At 43.4% G+C, this 23,345-nt stretch overlaps 1 protein-coding gene across 6 annotated transcripts in view; it reads left to right on the forward strand.

Moving 5' to 3' along the window:
- prkcz (protein kinase C, zeta) overlaps positions 1-23,345 on the forward strand; it is a 106,212-nt gene that overhangs the window by 70,619 nt on the left and 12,248 nt on the right. For 3 of the 6 annotated variants that reach the window (XM_026155088.2, XM_026155092.2, XM_026155091.2), the window contains 9 exons: positions 1,964-2,061; positions 5,083-5,169; positions 7,762-7,897; positions 8,013-8,100; positions 8,532-8,651; positions 12,791-12,870; positions 15,063-15,152; positions 21,896-22,048; positions 22,168-22,283. In XM_026155088.2, coding sequence (XP_026010873.1) covers positions 1,964-2,061; positions 5,083-5,169; positions 7,762-7,897; positions 8,013-8,100; positions 8,532-8,651; positions 12,791-12,870; positions 15,063-15,152; positions 21,896-22,048; positions 22,168-22,283 — 968 coding nt within the window. The other 3 variants (XR_013904323.1, XM_080295470.1, XM_026155090.2) reach the window with 3 other exon arrangements.

The following is a 23,345-nucleotide window of genomic DNA, read 5'->3' on the forward strand; positions in this document are numbered from 1 at the left end:
TGATGTCAGGATCTGTGATGTTGGCACATCCCAGCCACGGACCGCTTTTTTCTGTCTTACATGTAGGGTTGAACTGGACCAGTGGTGGACAGCAGGACACATTTCATTGAGAATGTGGGGAATTTTCAATACTTCTGTTTATATTTTCTCGAATACTCAGAGGGCAGCTGGTTTTGCACGCTGTCTGTTTCATTGTTTTGACCTTGCATGGAGACAGCAGGGCTCTGGAGAGATTTAGGAGCACTAGACTATGTAACAGGTCAATATTCAGAGGAGAGTGGAGGGTAAAAGTTGGAAGTGAAGGGTGACGAGGAAACAGTGGGGAGGTATGAAAATATGAGAATCGGGATTGGCTAAAGGAAGGGAATGGAACTGAGCCAGACACTGGAAGGAAATGGAACAAAGAAGGGGAAATTTGGAGTGGAGGTGGCACAGAGCTGCTGAGGAGGAAGAAGTGAGTGGGTGACTGAAAGCAGCAGATGAAATCCGGGTATAACATCCTCTTTGCAGGGATGAATAACCAGATGAACATGAAGTCTGCATAAATAATGTTCCACAGGCAAAAACATGTTATATTCATAGAAACAGAAGCATTACAAGAGCCAAAGTGTCGTTTTGTTTTCCACGAGTGATGCCCACACCTGCAGCTTTCTTTGAAAGTGTCTCTGACACAGTCTGTCTGCATGGTACGTTAGCAGTACTGACAGCTCCCTGTCCTCCAGGACTGATCATAACCTTAGAAACAACACGTGACTTCTGTGGGTGGATTGTGGATACAATAAGACTCAGTGACTTTGAAATACTTTGAGTCAGCTCTGTTTTCTGTGTTACTCTGATTTCACTTCTTGCTCTCGACTCGTCTGGCTTGCTGGTCTGATAACTCAAAGCTTAGCTTAAGTTAACAGACTCTGATCACGTTCTTTAGACTCTGTGACTTCTCTGCCTCAAAAGTCATCAGGTAGTCCTAGAACATCGTAGCTGAAACATATGTTAAAAGAAAGACAGAGAGAGAGATTGGTAAGGAGGTGAGATAGGCCTGAATACAGAAAGCCTACTGACTGTGCTGTGGTTGTGTGATGAAAGTCCACTAGATGGCAATATTGCTCAACATATAGGCTGAGGACCAGCGTCCTATAACTACAGCATCGTCCATCATCTGACCAGCTCACGTTGTCCCACATGGACACGTTTTATTCCATGACAAAGTTTCACTTTCTGTACAAACAACAATCCACGGACAGCAGGAAGGTGATTCCACTGAGAGTCAAATAGTCTGAAATGTCAGACGTGTTACTATGACTTATTTTGCATAATAATAATAATAATAATAATAATGGCTGGATGCAGTAATGACTTGACCAAAAGGAATTTTGTATCACGGCACAGTGTACACACACCTGATCACAGTTTAATGATGCTTTAACTCCAGATTCAGAGTCCTCGCTGCAGGCAAAGCACTGAGCAGCATCCATGACATCCTGGGTACTCTGAAGGACTTCTGGGAGTTGGAGTGCTTTCAGCTGTTATTTTGTGACACCTGATTTAGAAAGGCGATTCAGTATAAAGGGTTGGATACGATGAGATGCTGATGTCACAAAATAATGTCAAATTTTGCAGCAAACACTGTAGATTGCATACCTGTAATAACGTCACTTACTATTGGCAGTATTTTAGTCCAAAATTACAAACTGTAGATAAAAGATGGACTTTGGGAAGTGAATGTAAGCCACTGTGGTTCAAGTGCCTTAAACCTGCCATCGTGTTAAAGGACAATAGAGAGCTCTTCTGTTTCCCGAGTTCATGGCTTGCACTCCATTAATCTCCCATTCTGTGTGTGAGGGCTGTTCAAACCAGTGACACGAGTGACCTGATGTATCTCCATCGATCTGTCTGAGAAAGCCTACTGACAAACCGATTGTTCCCACATTATCTGTCTCATGCTGTGTCTGTCTCATCTCTGCAGGATATTGACTGGGTGCAGACAGAGAAGCATGTTTTTGAGCAGGCCTCGACCAATCCCTTCTTAGTCGGCCTCCACTCCTGTTTCCAGACAGAAAGTCGGTAAGAGGATAAAGCTGACACTGTGAGCGCTGTCGGGTACAGTGCTTTTCACTAAATACTCCTTTGACGATGGCCCGTTCTTACCTCAGTCTGCTGAAGTAAGCTTAACGTCTAACTTCATATTAACACACAGATTCAAAGTATATGTTCCAGCATACAGACACATATTTAGTCGTACGTCTTCCTACATGCGCACATTAGCTGTAAACTGTGGCTCACGGCTGTGAAGTATAAAAATGAGCTTTGAGCCGTTGTTTAAAACAAAGCACAGATTCAGGCGACCTGACAAACAGATGAAGGCTGTTCCTGAGTAGCTCCACACGTATCTGAAGACAGGTTGACAGTTTTCCAGAAGCTCCTCCCTTTTTTAACTTTGCGTAGTGAACTCTTCAAACTGCTTTCTGGGCCTCAGTGTTTAGTAAGAAAGCACAATGTTGTGGGTCGTTAGGGTTGTGTCACAGCAACAATGTCGCTGCACTCTGACACTGATTCAACTCTGTGTGATCTGTGCAGCGTCCAGCTCAAGGCAGCCCTGGAGCTCCATCATGCACCGAGGTCAAAGTTCAAATGAGTTGTAGTTTGTGTCACTAGGTTTACATTGTGTGTCTAAATTTACTGAATTGAAAGAGATTAGACATTGCGGTGTGTTTTCACAGTGAGGTCATTGTTGTAGTTGGGAAATAACCACGGCTCAGATTTGTAATGTGCTCCATTCAATGGTTCTGCAGATCTATTAAAACCTGTTCATGATGTGAGGACTAAAGGTACTGTTCACACTCAGGACTTTACTGTTTTCCTCAAACAGTGCTGAACCCAGCAGGGCTGCACCCATAACAGCCCTTCATAAAGATCACGTGACCAACAGCTGACACATCAAACAGCTGAACTTTTTTTTACTTTACTATTGTTTTTGTTATGATTTGTAATAAATACTGACAACTTCCCCAAAAGTTCAAAATCTATATAAGGACATTTTCATACATTCAATTTATTTATACATCACAACAACAGTCGCCTCAAGGTGCTTTATATTGTAAGGTAGATCCTACAATAATACATACAGAGAAAAACCCAACAATCACATGACCCCCTATGAGCAAGCACTTTGGCGACAGTGGGAAGGAAAAACTCCCTTTTAACAGGAAGAAACCTCCGGCAGAACTAGGCTCAGGGAGGGGCGGGGCCATCTGCTGTGATTGGTTGGGGTGAGAGAAGGAAGACAGGATAAAGACATGCATACAACATGCAGTGTCACATTTGTCCTCCACAGTATCATCTTAATAACACTTTAGGTGTTATTACATAAACGAAGCTGAATGACTTGCTCATCCAACCATTTCCGCATAGTCTCCTTTGTGGAGCAACACCCCTCCAGGCACCACCTGCAGCTGTACTATATTTCCTCCACAGTGACTCTCCATCATGAATTTTTCGGTGGGGAAGAGGAGGAAAAGACAGGCAGCCAGGTGAAGAGTGGCTGTGCTGGAAACACGTGGTTACGATGTAACATGCACATGCTGTGGAACTGCTCAGGTCGTTTGTGTCTCACCTCTAAACCTCGTGCACATATGAAGAGATTCACTCGTTGTGCATTGCTTTAATCGACAGTTGGTCACCAGAGGATAGCCCAGGCTTCGGTTGCCTAGGCAACCCACTAATGTGTTTTCTACTCCCTCTTATTATTGGCTCACATTTCAGTCGCTTCAATCGCTCGACTCCCATTTGTGAAAAGTTTATGTCAGGATCCACCCACGTCGTATTTCCAGCATCTTAATACTATCACGATACTACCTTAATACTATCACAATACTACCTTAATACTGTCACAATACTACCTTAATACTGTCACAATACTACCATACTACTGTCACAATACTACCATACTACTGTCACAATACTACCTTAATACTACCTTAATACTATCACAATACTACCTTAATACTACCTTAATACTATCACAATACTACCTTAATACTACCTTAATACTATCACAATACTACCTTAATACTACCTTAATACTGTCACAATACTACCTTAATACTATCACAATACTACCTTAATACTACCTTAATACTATCACAATACTACCTTAATACTACCTTAATACTATCACAATACTACCTTAATACTACCTTAATACTGTCACAATACTACCTTAATACTATCACAATACTACCTTAATACTATCACAATACTACCTTAATACTACCTTAATACTGTCACAATACTACCTTAATACTGTCACAATACTACCTTAATACTACCATAAAACTATCACAATACTACCATAAAACTATCACAATACTACCTTAATACTGTCACAATACTACCTTAATACTATCACAATACTACCTTAATACTATCACAATACTACCATAAAACTATCACAATACTACCTTAATACTGTCACAATACTACCTTAATACTATCACAATACTACCTTAATACTACCTTAATACTGTCACAATACTACCTTAATACTATCACAATACTACCTTAATACTATCACAATACTACCTTAATACTACCTTAATACTGTCACAATACTACCTTAATACTATCACAATACTACCTTAATACTACCTTAATACTGTCACAATACTACCTTAATACTATCACAATACTACCTTAATACTACCTTAATACTGTCACAATACTACCTTAATACTATCACAATACTACCTTAATACTATCATAAAACTATCACAATACTACCATAAAACTATCACAATACTACCATAAAACTGTCACAATACTACCTTAATACTATCACAATACTACCTTAATACTATCACAATACTACCTTAATACTATCACAATACTACCATAATACTATCATAATACAATAATATTTTATTATTGATTAAATAACATCAAACGGGGCTTTTGAGTCAAGGTGCATGTTTTCTTTTGATATAATGAAGACCAGCAAGAAATGCTCTTTTTTAAAATTTGCATAACGTTCATATTGAGAGTATTTGATGTAACGTCTGTTCATAAATGTTCTCGCTCTGTTTCCAGGTTATTTCTAGTGATCGAGTATGTGAACGGTGGGGATTTGATGTTTCATATGCAACGACAAAGGAAGCTCCCGGAAGAGCACGCAAGGTAAACCTCCAGATGTACGCCAGCTTCCAGGCATTATCCACATAAAATATGGTCCCTGTCCACAATGTGAGAATCTTTAGAGGGTACATGATGTTTAGGTGTACTCCCACATGTGCATTATGAACAGGTCGCATGTTTGAATGAAGACTGAGCAGCAGCTGATTCAGTCTGAGGTGGTAAATGAGGCCTCTGTGATAGCAGGATGACACTGAAGTGGGTACACTTGATTTTGGTTACACTGACATGACACAGAAAACCCATTTGTACAATTGTGAACAATTTTGGGGTAAACGACTTCCAGAAGGGTCAAACCATTGTATCTGCATCCCTGGAGCGGAGCAAGTTCAGGGACAGCATAACCTATATTTTCACGTAGCCTCAGTTTACACGCAGGAAATCATGAGGGCTGCTCTGGCGATACAGCCATGTGTACGTGCAGCATTGGGCCGGTTCAACGCACGGCTGTGCAGAGCGGGCAGACTCATGTTCAGCTGTTTTTGTGAAAAGTGTTGTGAGTATTAGACGTCAGAGCCCTCAGGTAGGAGCTGCATGCCTGAACCACACCAGATCAGCGGTTTTCAGGACGGTCTACAGATTCATACTGGGTGTGTCTTCTTTTAAACACATATGTTTGAAGATATGCTTCATAGGATGCTTTAACAGGTCTCAACACTTTTACCCTCCTTTTAAAATATAATGAGCACCCATAATTCATTGTGGCTGTCTACTCGCGGGGCGCTCCAGCTGCGTCTCTGATAAATAGCGGATCAAAGGCTGTGTAATTTACAGAGGCACCGTTGGACCCCTATCAGCTCATGCAATCTGGATTGTGGAGGCAGTGGCTGTATATATGCAAAGCAGCATGTTAGTTACTCATAATGATGGTACATATTCATGAGCAGCGCTCTTAGAGAGAGAGCCCTGCCACATTCCCCCACGCCGTGGGGGAGGCGGGCTGGTGGGCAGGGGATTGTGCTGCTGATAGGCCATAGCTTCCATCAGTCTGATGGCAACAAAGAAACAACAGCGTACAATGGAGGCTGTCACCGTGAAAATGTGGGGGAGCGACGTGGGATTTCTCCACTGCAGTCTTTTGCCTCAGTGCTTCACAGATTTATAGCAGCAGACAGCGAGAGGCTTGTCAGGTTTAATGAAGGCTTATCTCCTAGAGACAGAATACACACAACCTACACATGGAGAGAAAACATTTGACTGACTCACCGAAGAAGCACTCCAAGTACATCTAATGATGGCCCAAACTACAAAGGCTTTATAGACTAGCTGTCATAACAATAGCCATAGTAGAAGAAGAAATGTTTGGCACGAGGAACATGGTCTCTTTAATGTCTGTTACTTTGTGTGGACCCAGGAGTCAAAGCGTATCAGAGTATTGCAGGTGCTTTGCCACATGCTGACCTGTTAGGAGCCGTGGCCTCAGAGAGGAGTGATGGTACTGACAGACCTCCGTCTGACAGGGAATAAACTACACCTGTGAAGTGGGCCTTCATGTACACACAGCTGGAGATACGGCCACTACACAGTGGCTTTGCTTTTGCATGAAACGCACACACACTTTGCAAATGTGACGCACAAATTCAGTTACGTCCCAGTCCAGGGTGTCCTCTCACCCAGTGACAGCTATCAGTAGTAAACAGTAGTGTTTACAAAGCCCACTGTAACACGGCTGGAGGTGTTATCGATGGCTTCTTTAGATTTCTAAGAACTCTGGCAGCAGCTGAGTAAATTATATGCAAGGAACGAGGACAGAGGCCACGTGGGGACGTCCTTCTCTGGGAACTGTAAACTGTACTTATCTGTCCCAGGCTCTGTTTGGAGCATGACACCAACATTTAGCCAGAGCTATAAAAACCAGTTTTCATTAGTTCTATAAGACAAACAAAGAGTCCTGCAGCAGATGCTGAGTCCCACTGACGTGCACAGCTGTTGGGAGGACATGTCTTACATTTCTGCAGAGGTGAACACTGCCTGCTGCAGATTTGAACCTGCTGGACTTTTGTTGGTCTTTCAGCTTTTTAAAGTTTCAACCAAAACTAATGAGTGTTTGTGTCTTCAAGGCCAAATCTTCACAATTCCTACATTATAAGAAAAAAGGAGAACAATAAAAATCCCAACAACTAATCAGAAACAGGAAGAGAAACAGTCATTTAGTCAGGTTAGATATAGCACCGCAGGCATTAGTGCACTGAGGGCCGTTTTGCATTGACCTGGCCCCAAAACACACACAGGTTAGAAATCTAACAACCTTCCTGCTGCGTCTCTTATTTTTGTAAAGTAAATGTGTGGATGCTATCAGGCTTTGGAGAGCGTTTACATGCGCCCTCCAACCCCGTGGTTCACTTAAGTCTGTTCTTATGGCTGTAGCACGGGTAGCTTCTGTAAATGTAACACAAACGCTCGACAGCATCACAAGCAGATGCTGGAGAACGATTCTGAACGATTGAGACGAGTCACTCTTAGTCACGGTCTGTAAACATCGATTTGCGTTGTCACTAAATCCATGCAGCTGTGCAGGAAGGATTTGAACATGTTCTCATGTGCGAGTGGAAATGTTCACCTCTCATCTCGTCACAGATTCTATGCTGCTGAAATCTGCATTGCTTTGAACTTCCTACATGAAAAGGGCATCATCTACCGTGATCTGAAGCTGGACAACGTGCTCTTGGACCACGAGGGACACATCAAGCTCACAGACTACGGCATGTGCAAGGTAACAGAGTGCGGGCAGCTGTAGCATTATCAATAATGCATTAGGTCAGTATTGACTGGAAGGTCTAGCGCGCTCTTGTTGATCTCTCCAAACGCTGCTGTCTTCTACTTCTTAGGAGGGGATCAGACCAGGTGATACCACCAGTACTTTCTGTGGCACTCCAAACTACATAGCGCCTGAGATCCTGAGAGGAGAAGACTATGGTGAGTACAGGAGCAGTGTAAAGGGTTACACTTTGACAGTCCTACTAAATCAAGCCATTCACAGACCATTACAAACTAATATGTGCTGCCTAACAACATTTCATGTTATACATGTGAATGTGTTTAATTGGTCCAAATGTGCTCCTGTGCTACCTTATTAAGTAACATCATAAAAACATATATGTATGTATATGATACAGCAGTAACTCCTGCATGTGTGACATTTTCTGTGTGTCTTTAAATCTCTTTCTAACGTTAGCCGTGTGTCAGCCTGTCCACACTGCAGTATGTCGTGTTGTGTGTCTGTACATGTGCGGAGCCATGTAGTGTACCAAACACCACAGAGACCTGACCTCTGTTCTCAGCTCTGGTTTGTAGCTTATTGATCACATGTCACATCCAGTCTGAATGTGATGTCATGTTCATCCCAGGCTTCAGCGTGGACTGGTGGGCTTTGGGCGTGCTGATGTTTGAGATGATGGCTGGAAGGTCCCCGTTCGACATCATCACTGACAATCCTGACATGAACACAGAGGAGTACCTCTTTCAGGGTGAGCCAGACCAATGATCAATACTGACTGTTAGACTCAAGCCTGTTGTTTAAGGAGATATCACTGATCATCATCAATAATGACTCAGTCTACAGATTACAGGGAGCTTTTACAGGTCGAGGAAATCTAATCTGCACTTTGGCTTTTTGAATTCTTTCGACTTAATGACTCCAAAATAAAAAAGGGCTGGGTGAGTTTGAATATTATAATATAGTGAAATGAACAGGATTGATGCCCTGCTGCAAACATGTGCACTGATGTGTGTGAACGACCCACACAGAGAGCCATTGTTGTGGTTCCAGCTCTCCTCTTATGTTCGCCGCTGTGTCGTAGCCCGGAGCCGGCTCTCTCCGTGGCTTCCTCCACTGACGCAGGCCGGAGACCACGCCCCTTACACAACGTGTGCAATCACACTGAGGCTACTGTAGAGGTTCATGAGCATGTTTGCTAACACGCTGTGTCATAATCAGGAGGTGTAAATCTGATGGACGGCGGTTACTTTTAAAGCGTCATGAAACAAAGAAGATCTATATGTTTCTATCAAGCTGTGCTCAAACTGGCACTGGGTAACAAATCAAAACCAGTGCAGCACACACAAAACACCAAGAGAAGCTGCAGTCAGACATGTTTTCATGCAGTTTAGATAGAACTGCATTCATGTTAAAGTAATCTTCCATCCATCATAATCTTATTTACAGTGTTTCAGGTTGTGATTTTTATCTCTTGAAGAGGTGTTAGTTACTTCCCTCCGATGCTCACACCTGATTGCATTTCTCTTCCTATAAGGATAAGGATGCACAAATTCAGCCTTTCCAAGCGGAACAAAAGGATTAGCATTCAGAGAGCGACATTCTTCTATACATCACAGTGTCATCATCCAGCAGTGCAGTAAAGCTGTAGCAAACACACATTCCCGACAGAGTAAACAACAAGTTCTTTGCACGTTTTCAGACGTGTGAGTCCTCATTTTACATATATGTGTATATATTTATATATATATATCTCACTACATCGTAAACCTGTTCCTCACACTGGTACCTGCTCACATTCTCAGCATCACGTTGCTGCTTTCACTCTTCTTCATGGCCTGCAGCATGTTTGCAGTGCTCATTAGTAGAACTGAAGTACACACAATGACAGCACTCAGAATACCCACTGCTTGTTACTGAACTGTGCACAACTTAAACTTTTGTGCGTAATGAAGCGATCCACAGTCAGTCTGGTCATTAATCTTCGCATGCAGACAGAGCAGAGTGCTTCATCATGGTGGAGTTTTAGCAGATCTTTACAGTGTCCCAGATCTTAAACTCAGTGACAAGTAGAAGAAGTAGAAGTCAGCAGAAAATAACCTTGGTGTGATCACATGTTTATAATAGAGAAACGTCAGGAACTTCTACTTGCATGTGTTTCCTCAAGCCATATGGTCTCTTTACATAGCACGAAGCCACCCAGACTGTCCTCTGTGACAGAAATTCCTCCATACTACACATTGTGTCAAAGGAGCATAGTGCGGCACCACAGCTAGCATCTGTCACCGTCCTCCTGGCGGCCTTACCGGTACAGCAGCAGGTTCCTGGATCAATGCCTGCCAATGGAAACCAACCCTTCACTATAGGAGCTCCCAGCCATATGCCGCCGAGCTAGACTGAGCCAGGCCTTACTCTGGGTATCTGTGCACCTCATGCTAACCCTGGAGCTTTAGACACTCAGAAACATTTGATTCAGGAATCAGCCACAAGGCTGTATTCACAGCTAACATGTACAAGAACTGAATGTAATGGTTAAATCTAAACCTCAGACACGTGTAACGTAAAGCTTGCTCTGTACTTTTAAAGCTGAAGTGAAAATAAAATGGGCTAATACAGCAGACTATCTGTCTGTTAAAACTGGCCAATGGCAGCCACCCCCCATGTCAGTTTGGCTCCAGCTGGCATTCATCAGCCGTCTCAACTCACTGTTTTTTAGCAATATCTGAAATTTTTTCAGCAGAACCAACGCAGACAACAGAGAGAATTTACTGGGCTTTCTCCTTTACACTGAAAGGAGGCGTCATGGTTTAAGACTGGCTTCAGAAAGACAACTGTGTATACCAACAGGATAGCAACAATAAATTAAAAAAAAAAAAAAAAAAAAAAATAATAATAATAATAATATATATATATATATATATATATATATATATATATATATATATATATATATGATGTAGTTTACCTTCATGATATAACAACAGTTTCTGTCTGAAGAAACAAAACCAAGTAAACACGTCCATGTTTGAAGCAGGTCGGCTGCCAAGATTAAAAGATTATTAATATGTAAACACAGTGACAGAGAGATCAATCAGGCACAACATTATGAGCACTGACAGATGAGGTGAACAACACTGATTATCTCTCTGTTGTGTCTCTGATATGTTACTGGGAGCAATTGAACATTTTCCCAGAAGTTTGATTCTGTTCATCTGGACGTTCTCAGTGGGACAAACGTTTCCTCATCATCAGGTGACTTCTTCAGTCTCAGCTGACTGCAGCTTTCCAGCCTTATAAACAGCACATTTGCACAATGACTGAAACCAGCCCACTGATTAACAATGGGCTGGGAGGTCAGTTTATGATCATTAATATGCAAATTGATCAAAGCCCACTGATCAATGTCCATGAGTCCCATTCACACAGAGTTGGGGAATGGCTGCAGTCACAGCATTGTAAGATGGTGACAGATGTACCCCTCCTCGATTCAGAGATGGTCTTTCCCTTTTCATGTAATTGGCCTCCTTCTTAAAAAATGACATAAACCAGAAATGTTTATTGTTGGTAACATTTATAATTCTTTCTAGTTATTCAACAAATCATGAAAAGGTCAGCACCAGCAATTATTTGATTTTGCTGACATGTTTTGTTTGTCTTAGCTCCGTGGTTGCCAGGGAGACCACGAGCTGGTTTACTCCTAGTGTCGTTTCCAAGCCTCGATAAATATGGAGGGTTGCATCAGGCAGGGCACCCTGCCAAAGCAAACACGTCTGCCATCAGAAATGACATTTGCATCCCTGGAGTAAAGAGTGCCGCTGATGCTGTTGGCCAGCAGTGTGCCAGTGGGTAGGTGCTACTATTGGCTTTGAATGCTCGGCACACTGATACCCATGTTGACTTTGGTGAAATGGCCCAATCAGGTCCATGCTAATTTGCTCAGATGGACCCTCCACCTGTAAAGGCTGCAGTGGCATTCAGGTCAGGATGCTCACAACGACCCCTGAATGTGCAGCCAATGAAACTGGCCCGTTATTCTTGCCAAGGTTTTGTCATTAACGTTGGCATAATGATTGCGTTGTAATGAGTTTTCCCACTAGCAACTGGGAGTTCTCCTCTCTCTAAGTGTCATGACTCACCTGATACTACCTGTCTGATTGTTTCTACTACAGCTGACCATCAACTTTAATCACCTGGTCAAAGGCACAGCACCACACAGCAGTATCAGATAAATAAGACTTTATTTTATAGATGCACAACAGGACAACTTTCATTTCTCACATCAGATCTGCAGTTCAGAGCATCAGCACATCTCAAGGTCAACTTTACTGTCAGTTCTGTAATATCTACACAGGATAAGCTCCTTAAAGGCTCTGCTGTTGTGATTCTGTGCTGCATAAATAAAACTTGAGTTAAGTGGAACATCGAGCTAGTAAAATACCCGTCTTTCTAGTCACAAAACACATCTCTCCTCTTTTTCTGTTTGCCTTGTCCTGGGTGCAGATGTCTTTTGGGTTTAAGAGAAACTGGATCTCAGACGGTGAGTGTTCACGCACACTGGGTTAAAATAATAATAAAATGGGTGAATAGCATGTTTAAAAAGGAGCTGTGATGCAGTTCTTCATCTCTGGATTTGGGTTTTGAGGGAGAAACTGTTTTTACTGCATTTTGTTCTTGTTAGCTGTGGGAGTCTCAAGGCTATTAGTAGACCACAAAAAGTGTGAGAGAGAGAATAGAACAGTGTCCTCTGCATCTCCGCCCTTTCTCTGCCTCCCACGCAGCAGACACAGTCACCCACAGGCAGGTTGGACTGTGAATCATTCTCCCTCCTCACGATTGTCCTTTTAATTCACTCGCTCTCTCTTTTGTTGCCGTCCTTCTTTTTGCCAACAGTTATTCTCGAGAAGCCCATTCGGATCCCAAGGTCTCTGTCGGTGAAAGCTGCCGGCGTGCTCAAGGGCTTTCTAAACAAGGTGAGACAGTCCCTCCCATAAGCACCCTCTCCTCCTGCGTGCACTCTGCTGCTCACTGTGTGGGATTATGGCCCAGAGCATGGGCTATGTTACAATGTAGGCCTCAGTGTTTAGTTCTGAGTGGACAGTTGTGCCTCTGTTATTTTAGTATTTACACAGTACAACTCAGTTACCCAACAAAGGATATGTGGTAATCCACTCGAGGGTTTCTTGGCACCGGGGTCAGGACCGTGCTGGATCACTCGACTTGGAAGAACAACAACACAGACTGCTACTCCTGGCAGACTGGTTGTTTCTTATCATTGAAAGTGGACGATAAAGAGCGTGAAAGTGACACAGTAATCAGATTACTGCTGGGATAAGCAGCACTTTCTCACATGTAACACTGAAAGGAACTAGTTCACCTCAGACCCACTCTGATGAGGGAAACTTCCAGCATGATTTCATTTAGAGAGCTGCCTCCACAGGAGCAGCACACACGATAACAGTGAAAGCACCAAAATACAAGCTGAACTATTCACACGACGTCTTTGGACCAGGCTGCTGCTGCTGCTGCTGCTGCTGCTGCTTAAAGGCAGGCACCTCTGTCAGGCCAAGAAAACTTTCGTCCATGTGTGAAACTGAATGTAGTGACCTAATTTCACATGCTTTTTAAGAACAGCATCATGTCTGTGCACTAAGTACAAGGCTAAAGCCAGGAGTGAAAGCAGGCACACCACAGACCCAGTGGCAGTCTGGCCTGAGGCTGACACATAGTGACAGACAGTCACGCTCACATTCACACCTGCAGGCAATTTAGAATCTCCCATTAACCTTTTCCTTTTAGCCAGAGCACTCAGCAGCAGCACGTGCAACCTCCACGCAGGAAAGAAGGCCTCGGATAAAACCACAGCTGTTTCAGCACAGCTTTACCTTATTTAATAAGTTAGGATGGGGTTAGCTTACCATAACTGCAGCAGGGTCTTATATATTAACATGGATACAGGAATTTGTCTGTTTTTTAAAGAAGTGATATTTAAAATGATTGTGTTAGCAGAGTGTGCTAGTTCACAATGGAAAATTCAATTCAGTTTTATTTATACAGCATCAAATTGCAACAACAGTTGCCTTACTTTATATTGTAAGGTAGAACCTACAATAATACACACAGAGAAAAACCCAACAATCATATGACCCCCTATGAGCAAGCACTTTGGTGACAGTGGGAAGGAAAAACTCCCTTTTAACAGGAAGAAACCTCCGGCAGAACCAGGCTCAGGGAGGGGCGGGGCCATCTGCTGCGATTGGTTGAGGTGAGAGAAGGAAGACAGGATAAAGGCATGCTGTGGAAGAGAGACAGATTAATAACAAGCATGATTCAGTTCACGGTAAACTGGTCAAGCATAACCCTGGATGACCATGCTTTATAAATGCAGACCATTCATCATCTACTCTGTATAAAAGCTCATCTGAGCGCCATGTTGTTACTCACAGTTTATTTTGACATATTTGACCATCTTTGATAAAAGCTAATTCTCTTGTGACCAGAGTCAGGAGTGTACACACCAATCAGCTGAAGAGCCAGGTGCTCCACTGCAAACGTCCAGACAAGATCCCTACTCAGCACTTATTGTTTGAACCTGAGATGCTTTGGTTGCAGTGATGCAGAATAGCAGAAATAAATGTGTTGTAAGCACATGAAACTTTCATTTGGTACAAGCAGCACTGTGGACTACAAGTAAGAGTTGATGACTGTAGTTTCCCCCTATGCTGTGATTGGATAGCTGGATAAAAAGTGTCCGTGATGGATGCATCACTTTACTGTGGGATATTTAGACAACGAGAAAAACCACGTGCACAGGAGGCAAAGGTGTCTTTGGTTAAAGACCAGGTTACAGAACAATGACCGTTACTGCATTTGAGCCTGTGGTTTAATTTTTCCACGTCCTGTTTAAACCTCTGTATGTCACCTGCATGATTGTTGTGATGAGCAGAGCACAGGGAGGCTGTGCCACATGTACACATACCTTTGTAGTACTTAATGAAATTCTTGTTGTTGTCCTCAAGACAGTCATTTCATGTATAGTTCAACATTTGAATGATAATAAAACATAATAATTGGTCCTTTTCATCACGCTCCTGGCCGTTCTTACAGTATGTGTACTACAGCAGCTTCTGTTGATGTTCCTGACCAGCTGTTTTGGCTCCAACAGGATCCCAAGGAGCGGCTGGGTTGTCAGGTCCAGACAGGCTTCACAGACATCAAGTCCCACACGTTTTTCCGCAGTATAGACTGGGAACAGGTAAGAACTGAAGTCTGAGTGAAAACGCATCGTTGTGTATTAAAGTTATTTCATCTTAAACACAACATACACACTGCAGTCTCACTATGATTTCCAAATGCATGGGCTTGGAAAGGAGCAGTAAGGGAACAAATCTACTCGGTTACTGCAGTCTTCTATTAAATCTCCTGCTTCGGCTATCATCAGCATTTTTAACTGATTTTACATAAAGTCATTGTATGGAGCTCTTGGACAACTGCTGGTAAAGATGTTTTTACTGGTTTGCAGCTTGTCTCACTCTCTGCCTTTGGTTTCAGATCAGTTCCTGAGATGGTTAAGAAAACAGTTTTCTCAAGATCAATATAATCAATACTGTTCTTCCATCTCCGAGCTGTAATGTGAAATGTTATATAAAAGTACTACAGTCACCCAGCCACATGGAGGTGACAAGCCAGTGTACTCCGAGTGCCAAGGTCTGATGATATGGGACCGTGAAGAATGAGATTCCTTTACCGGATCATTTGGGATCCAAGTTAACAACAACTGTGTGTGGTGCTGGGAGAAGCATGGACGTGAGGATAGGGACTGTGTCACACAGACACGACCATGACTTGTTGAGTGTTGTTAGTGTGTGTGCTCAAGCTCAGCGTCAGAAGAGAAAGAGGAATACTGGGGTGGATGAAACGGTGGAGAGAGGTGATTTAAGCAACTAACTATAAGCACTATATAAAACTGACTTGAATTGATTGGAGCAGACTTCAGTGGACACCCCCAAACAATCACAGCAGATGGCCCCGCCCCTCCTGTGCCTGATTCTGCCAGAGGTTTCTTCCTGTTAAAAGGGAGTTTTTCCTTCCCACTGTCACCAAAGTGCTTTCTCATAGGGGGTCATATGATTGTTGGGTTTTTCTCTGTATGTGTTATCGTACGATCTACTGTACAATATAAAGTACCTCGAGGCGACTGTTGTTGTGATTTGGCGCTGTGTAAACAAAATAGAATAGAATTACATGTATGTGAAGGAAACAGAGGCGATGAGGAGGTTTCTGCTTGTGGAGAGAAATGGAGACAGACAGATGATAGTAGACAAAAAGGACAGAAACAGCTGCAGTAAACACACATTTGAAGAAGAGGGGGAACAATAAATGACTTATAAGGGTGGAGGAAGGTGCACACAGGTAGACTGTATCTTATGTTGAAAGTGCATTAAGAAAGAGATGTGAGACTGCAAGGAGCAAATCTTCTTAGGCAGCAGTGAACAGTCTGTAGGATGAAACCAAGAAGAGGAATAACAAGTGAAGATAAAGCCAATGATTAAATGATGGAAGCTGAAGAAGGAAAACTGGAGACAGGCTCAGAGTGGTAAGAAAATATTATGTATATTTGAAATGGTTAGGAAAACTGCTAAGAAGGTGTTTGGTGTATGTGGAGGAAAGAGGACAAGCAGAAGGAAGTATAAGTATTCAAAGGACGAGGTTAGCAAAGGAAAAGTGGAAAAGTCAGGAAGATCAAAATAAACAAGAGACCAGGCGAACAGCAAACAGCTGGCAAAAGGAAAAAGACTTACAGACAGGAGACAGTGGACTGTACCATACCACAGCACTTTATCCAGCACTTATAAAAACAAAGCCAATGAATGGAGACAGGTGGTTGGTCCAGGTGAAGCACCTGTGGAGAAAGAGCAGCTCCTTTGACAGGATTGTTTAACATAAGCCTGCAGTCAGAGGAGGCTCGAGCAGTGGAGGAGCGAGTGGTGGTTCTGATCAACAAGGATGATGTGCAGAGTCATACCATGAAGGTGTGGGGAAAGAGCTGTTTCAGCGAGCTTAGGAAGAGAGGTGATGGCTGTGTGCTGACAAACAGAACTACACATGTAATGTCTGCAGATTTCTTCACAGCTATGTTTCCCCGTCCCCCCACCTCCGTCTCAGACCCACGCTTCCTCTTCTCCACTGTTCTCAGGAGGGTAATTACACTTTTCTGTTGTCTTAATTTGAGGTTTAACAAACATCTACTATGAAAATGGTGATTTCAGGGAGTGTCCACGCGGGGCTCGAGATAGGAATGGTGTTGCACAATAACTGGGATTCAAATAGAAGCATTCTGTTTGTGGCTACTCTCATAACTCTGATGAAAATTACATGTGTGCACTTTATACATACAGTGGGGCAAAAAAGTATTTAGTCAGCCACCGATTGTGCAAGTTCCCCCACTTAAAATGATGACAGAGGTCAGTAATTTGCACCAGAGGTACACTTCAACTGTGAGACACAGAATGTGAAAAAAAAAATCCATGAATCCACATGGTAGGATTTGTAAAGAATTTATTCGTAAATCAGGGTGGAAAATAAGTATTTGGTCAATAACAAAAATACAACTCAATACTTTGTAACATAACCTTTGTTGGCAATAACAGAGGTCAAACGTTTACTATAGGTCTTTACCAGGTTTGCACACACAGTAGCTGGTATTTTGGCCCATTCCTCCATGCAGATCTTCTCGAGAGCAGTGATGTTTTAGGGCTGTCGCCGAGCAACACGGACTTTCAACTCCCGCCACAGATTTTCTAGACTGGCTAGGCCACTCCAGGACTTTCAAATGCTTCTTACGGAGCCACTCCTTTGTTGCCCGGGCGGTGTGTTTTGGATCATTGTCATGTTGGAAGACCCAGCCTCGTTTCATCTTCAAAGTTCTCACTGATTGAAGGAGGTTTTGGCTCAAAATCTCACGATACATGGCCCCATTCATTCTGTCCTTAACACGGATCAGTCGTCCTGTCCCCTTGGCAGAAAAACAGCCCCATAGCATGATGTTTCCACCCCCATGCTTCACAGTAGGTATGGTGTTCTTGGGATGCAACTCAGTATTCTTCTTCCTCCAAACACGACGAGTTGAGTTTATACCAAAAAGTTCTACTTTGGTTTCATCTGACCACATGACATTCTCCCAATCCTCTGCTGTATCATCCATGTGCTCTCTGGCAAACTTCAGACGGGCCTGGACATGCACTGGCTTCAGCAGCGGAACACGTCTGGCACTGCGGGATTTGATTCCCTGCCGTTGTAGTGTGTTACTGATGGTGACCTTTGTTACTTTGGTCCCAGCTCTCTGCAGGTCATTCACCAGGTCCCCCCGTGTGGTTCTGGGATCTTTGCTCACCGTTCTCATGATCATTTTGACCCCACGGGATGAGATCTTGCGTGGAGCCCCAGATCGAGGGAGATTATCAGTGGTCTTGTATGTCTTCCATTTTCTGATGATTGCTCCCACAGTTGATTTTTTCACACCAAGCTGCTTGCCTATTGTAGATTCACTCTTCCCAGTCTGGTGCAGGTCTGCAATACTTTTCCTGGTGTCCTTCGCAAGCTCTTTGGTCTTGGCCATGGCGGAGTTTGGAGTCTGACTGTTTGAGGCTGTGGACAGGTGTCTTTTATACAGATGATGAGTTCAAACAGGTGCCATTCATACAGGTAACGAGTGGGGGACAGAAAAGCTTCTTACAGAAGACGTTACAGGTCTGTGAGAGCCAGAGATTTTCCTTGTTTGAGGTGACCAAATACTTATTTTCCACCCTGATTTATGAATAAATTCTTTACAAATCCTACCATGTGAATTCATGGATTTTTTTTTCACATTCTGTCTCTCACAGTTGAAGTGTACCTCTGGTGCAAATTACTGACCTCTGTCATCATTTTAAGTGGGGGAACTTGCACAATCGGTGGCTGACTAAATACTTTTTTGCCCCACTGTACTATTAGAAGACATGATACCTGGAGTAGTGAGACGTGAACTACCCCGGAGGCCCGATGTCGGAGGCCCGATGTCGGAGGTCCTTACCATGCAGACTGGAGGCTGACGGTTTTCAGCGGTTTCATTGGATGATACATGACAAACAGCAAACACAGCTGTGTTGTCAGTTTCACGATGGTGCATATGGAAATGTTGATCTCTAAGTATCACATTAAAAAAAACTATGTATCAGGATATTTTTTTAAACTTTTTAAAGTCTGTGTGTCTGTCTGTGTGCACACCAAGGACACAGTGGGTGATGTGTGGAAGCAGAGCTCCTGAGCAGAGTCCACACAGAGCAGAGAGACAGCGAGCTGAGCGAGCTGGAGAGGTAACGCTCTCTGCCCTCAGACCTGTCTCAGGACCTGACAGGTGTGGTGTACCACCACTGTGTTACCACATATTAATATTCATCACATGTTTCCTGAGGGAAGTTTTCTCTCTGTAACACGTCCGTTCTCCACAGTTCTTTTATTTTAGTCCAAGGCCAAATGTGAAGTTAGAAGTAGTGAGCAGCAAAGGCTGACACGAGACCCAGGTAGGTGCCCAGCTACTGCTGTCACAGCTCCTCCCACATTTCAAAGGTTCGATGAAACACAGAGGGTCTCACAGCCGTGGGGTCCCTTTGTCTCCAGCTGTGGACCAACAATGCAGGACGTTTCTTTGTGGGACGTTCACTGATAAAAAACAAACCAACAGTAAATGAATGGTGACTGGCCTCCCTGATGTTGTCCTTCTTGTTTTGGAGAATGATGGAGAGGCTGAGAGCAGCACTCAGACAGCGAGCGTGGCACACCGTCATTTTACACATGTGAGAGAGACATGTGTGACAGCTCGTCACTGACACTAACGCCTGCACACACACACACACACACACACACACACACACACACGGTCAGTGTTGTGATCTCAGGCACCTGTACAGCCCTGACGTTCACTGACCTCTTTTATCTTCCACTGTGGTCTCAGGGACACTTTTCCCACACTTCAACATGTGTGTAGTACTAATGTTTCAGATCCTGTGTGTGTGTGTGTGTGTGTGTGTGTGTGTGTGTGTGTGTGTGTGTGTGTGTGTGTGTGTGGGCTCACTCCAGGCTTTCACTTCATTACCAACACACAGTGATTAAGCTTGCCCAGCAACACATCAGAAAGAGTGGGGAAAGTAGGAGGAGAGAGGAGAGCAGTGTAACAAGATAAAAGAATGGAGAATGAGTAAGAAAGATAGAGGCGAGAGGAGAAAGATGGAGACAGGATGTGAGGGGGTGAAACTGACAGAGTGTGTAGGTAGGCGCCAAAAACCTGAAAAAGAAATGAACAAATAGAGAGAGAGAGAGTGTGTGTGTGTGTGTTTGGGAGAATGTGGGCAAATTTGATGGATAGAAAAACATACAAAGTGAGTTATTTGGTGTTTATCTGTTTGAAGCTGAAAACACTTTGAACCAATAACATTAGAGAAGTGCATCAACTACTAAAACAAACACACACACACACACACACACACACACACACACACACACACACACACACACACACACACACACACACACACACAGTAATCACAGCTAAGCACCACAGCTGGCTGGTTCCCAGGATTGACCCACCCTGTGATCAGGGCCAGGTTTTTGTGAGTCCAGGTCCTGAATGTAAGGCCTACAGACAGCTGCCTGTCACATCTGTAATGTCTGTAATGTTCTTCATCTGTAATGTTTTTCACACCACCCGGTGTGGAGAACATGCCCTCCACAGAGTTCCTATGATGGGAAACCGTTTGTTTGGCTCCTGTATCAGGTCATAAAGATGGTTTTTAATGCAGTGGAGGTGACAATAGACTCATTCTTGGAGAGGAGCTGCAGTTTCCTGCAGGCTTTTGGAAGTCTGGATTTCACATGGTGTCAAATGTTAAACATCGAGATTCTCTTGTAGGTACATAACACCAGACACAGTGTGTAAAAGTCTTGGATGATTCAGCCTTTACAAGGAGCATCATCATCATTCAGACTCCTCCCACCAACAGTAAGCCGGAACCATCTGAACAGTGGTAAGGCTCAATCAGCCCTCCTCGAACAGTCCACCTGCTCAGAGTTTTTCAACCACACCAACACAATTGACGCTCATCACCCTTCCTACACACCACATTTAGCTTCTGTGATTCTCTGTTTTAAATGAAATCCCACTTGAAAGATCACCATTTTGACTCAGTGGAGGAGAACCAGTATGTGTCACTGATGACACACAGTGGATAAAATGGAAATGTCTCCAGCAGCAGTGTCTCAGAACACAGATGCTGTGGGTTGTGCGTCCCCACTGATCCAGTGTAGACATTAAAATACTTTAAAATAAGAATACAACTTTTTTGGCAGAATAGCTGGAGCGCATGTTCACTGTGTGAAGCATGAGGCTGGGCACACACCTTGATCTATGACATCACGTAATATGGTCATTGTTTAATGTTCAACTATAAGAAAATGGTACCCGTGGTCTGGCACAGCCTCCAAATCCCAGATGGTCACATCTATTTTAGGGCTTCTTTTCACCCAGCTTTCTAAAGAGAAAACAGTGAAACGCAGCATGACGAGCGAAGCTGGGTACCTGTGGTTTTTCTGTGCCCGTCTGACTTCATTGTGTTCTTAGAAAATGTCCTCAGCGCACATTTGAACAGGATGAGGGACGAATGTGAAACCATGGAAACAAATCAGACAAAAACTCTGGCTGAATCACTCAGGCATAATTATTCTGCTGCCTCAACCTTCTTCGTTCTGTTGTTTGGCTTCATCGCTACACAGAAATACAGCAACACGAGCCCAAGCTTCTGTTTCACTGTTTCACATCTGGCCAAATGTTGGTGCAGATGTGTTAGAATATGTTTGTGCTTTCACGTTACCTATTCAGTGACATCAGGCTATCACACACTGATGATGGATGTCAAATATGTGCCATTAAGTCCTTTGTCTTTTTGGTGATTTTGATTCACACAGAATCACTCACTGGGTTTTGCTCTTTGCCTCGCCCCCTCCCTCCCTGCCTCCCCGGGACCAAGTGGACATGTCAGACCCTACCAGGGGCTGTTTCCCTGGATAACACAGCTCCCAGGATCAGAGGGGACACATAAACTCCTCCACTGTGGAAATGTGGGTGTGGGGGTGTCTACACTTGTGAAAATGTGCCTTTTTTATTTGACTTCATGGCTCCACTCTCAGTGAGTAAAAGCAACTGTTATATGTAATACACTCTGTTTGTTTTCACTCAGCTGGAGAAGAAAGAAGTGACGCCGCCCTTCAAACCTCAAATCTCTGATGAGTACGGCCTAGAAAACTTTGACACGCAGTTTACTAATGAACCAGTGCAGCTAACACCAGACGATGAGTAAGTACTGCTTTTCAGCTCAAACACAGCCTTTATTAAAGTCAAGCTTATGTGAATAAAGTTTCATGTGTGGAACTGCACGTCTGTCTTAACGTAAGCATGACTGTTGTTTTGTCAGTACATGATGATAACTCTTTACTGTGATCAGTTACTGCCATCATCAAGCACTCAGAAGAACTGTATGGAGGGTTCTCACAGATAACTCCATATTTTTGTTCTTGGACTCCCTTAGAGTAGCTTTGCATGATTCCCAGTTCAGAATAAGTCTTTGTTTTTCTTATACGGAGCATTCAGCGCTGTGTGCAGCAGTGAAAACATAATAATATCACAGCTTAAACACAGGTTGTCCTGTGTCTTTGTGGATCATACCATATGATAGACGGAGTAACATATGGTTCAAGGTGTGGGTGGGATTACATCGGGGTCGGCTCTGAGCTCCTCTAGTTTGCAGCAGCGATAGACAGCTAGTGAGGTCACAACTATCCATAGACACTGATGTTCCCAAAGGACAGTGGGATCTGCCAGAGCAGGGAGCAGGATCAATCAGATTCAATTCAGTTTTATTTATACAGCGCCAAATCACAACAACAGTCGCCTCAAGGTGCTTTATGTTGTACAGTAGACCCTACAGTAATACATCAGTCATATGAGCAAACACTTTGATGAGGGTGGGAAGGCAGCTCTTTATGTCTTTAAGACATTCCTGCAGTTTAACTAATTGGTGTGTGTTATCTGGGTTCATAGATAGATAGAGCTGGGTGTCATCAGCATAGCAGTGAAAATTTATGCTATTTCTTCTAATGATACTGCCAAAGGGAAGCATGTATAATGTAAACAGAATGTGTCCTAGCACTGAACCCTGTGGAACACCATAATTAACCTCAGTGTGTGAAGAGGACTCTCCATTTACATGCACAAATTGAAGTCTATTAGATAGATATGATACAAACCACTGCAGCGCAGTACCTGTAATACCTACAGCGTGCTCTAATCGCTCTAATACAGGTGGATGAGACCGCTGAGAGGTGGAGGTAAGATCTGGAGAGAGAGGAATGAAAATCA

This window comes from Astatotilapia calliptera, chromosome 20, assembly GCF_964374335.1.
Source record: "Astatotilapia calliptera chromosome 20, fAstCal68.1, whole genome shotgun sequence".
NCBI classification, from domain to species: domain Eukaryota; kingdom Metazoa; phylum Chordata; class Actinopteri; order Cichliformes; family Cichlidae; genus Astatotilapia; species Astatotilapia calliptera.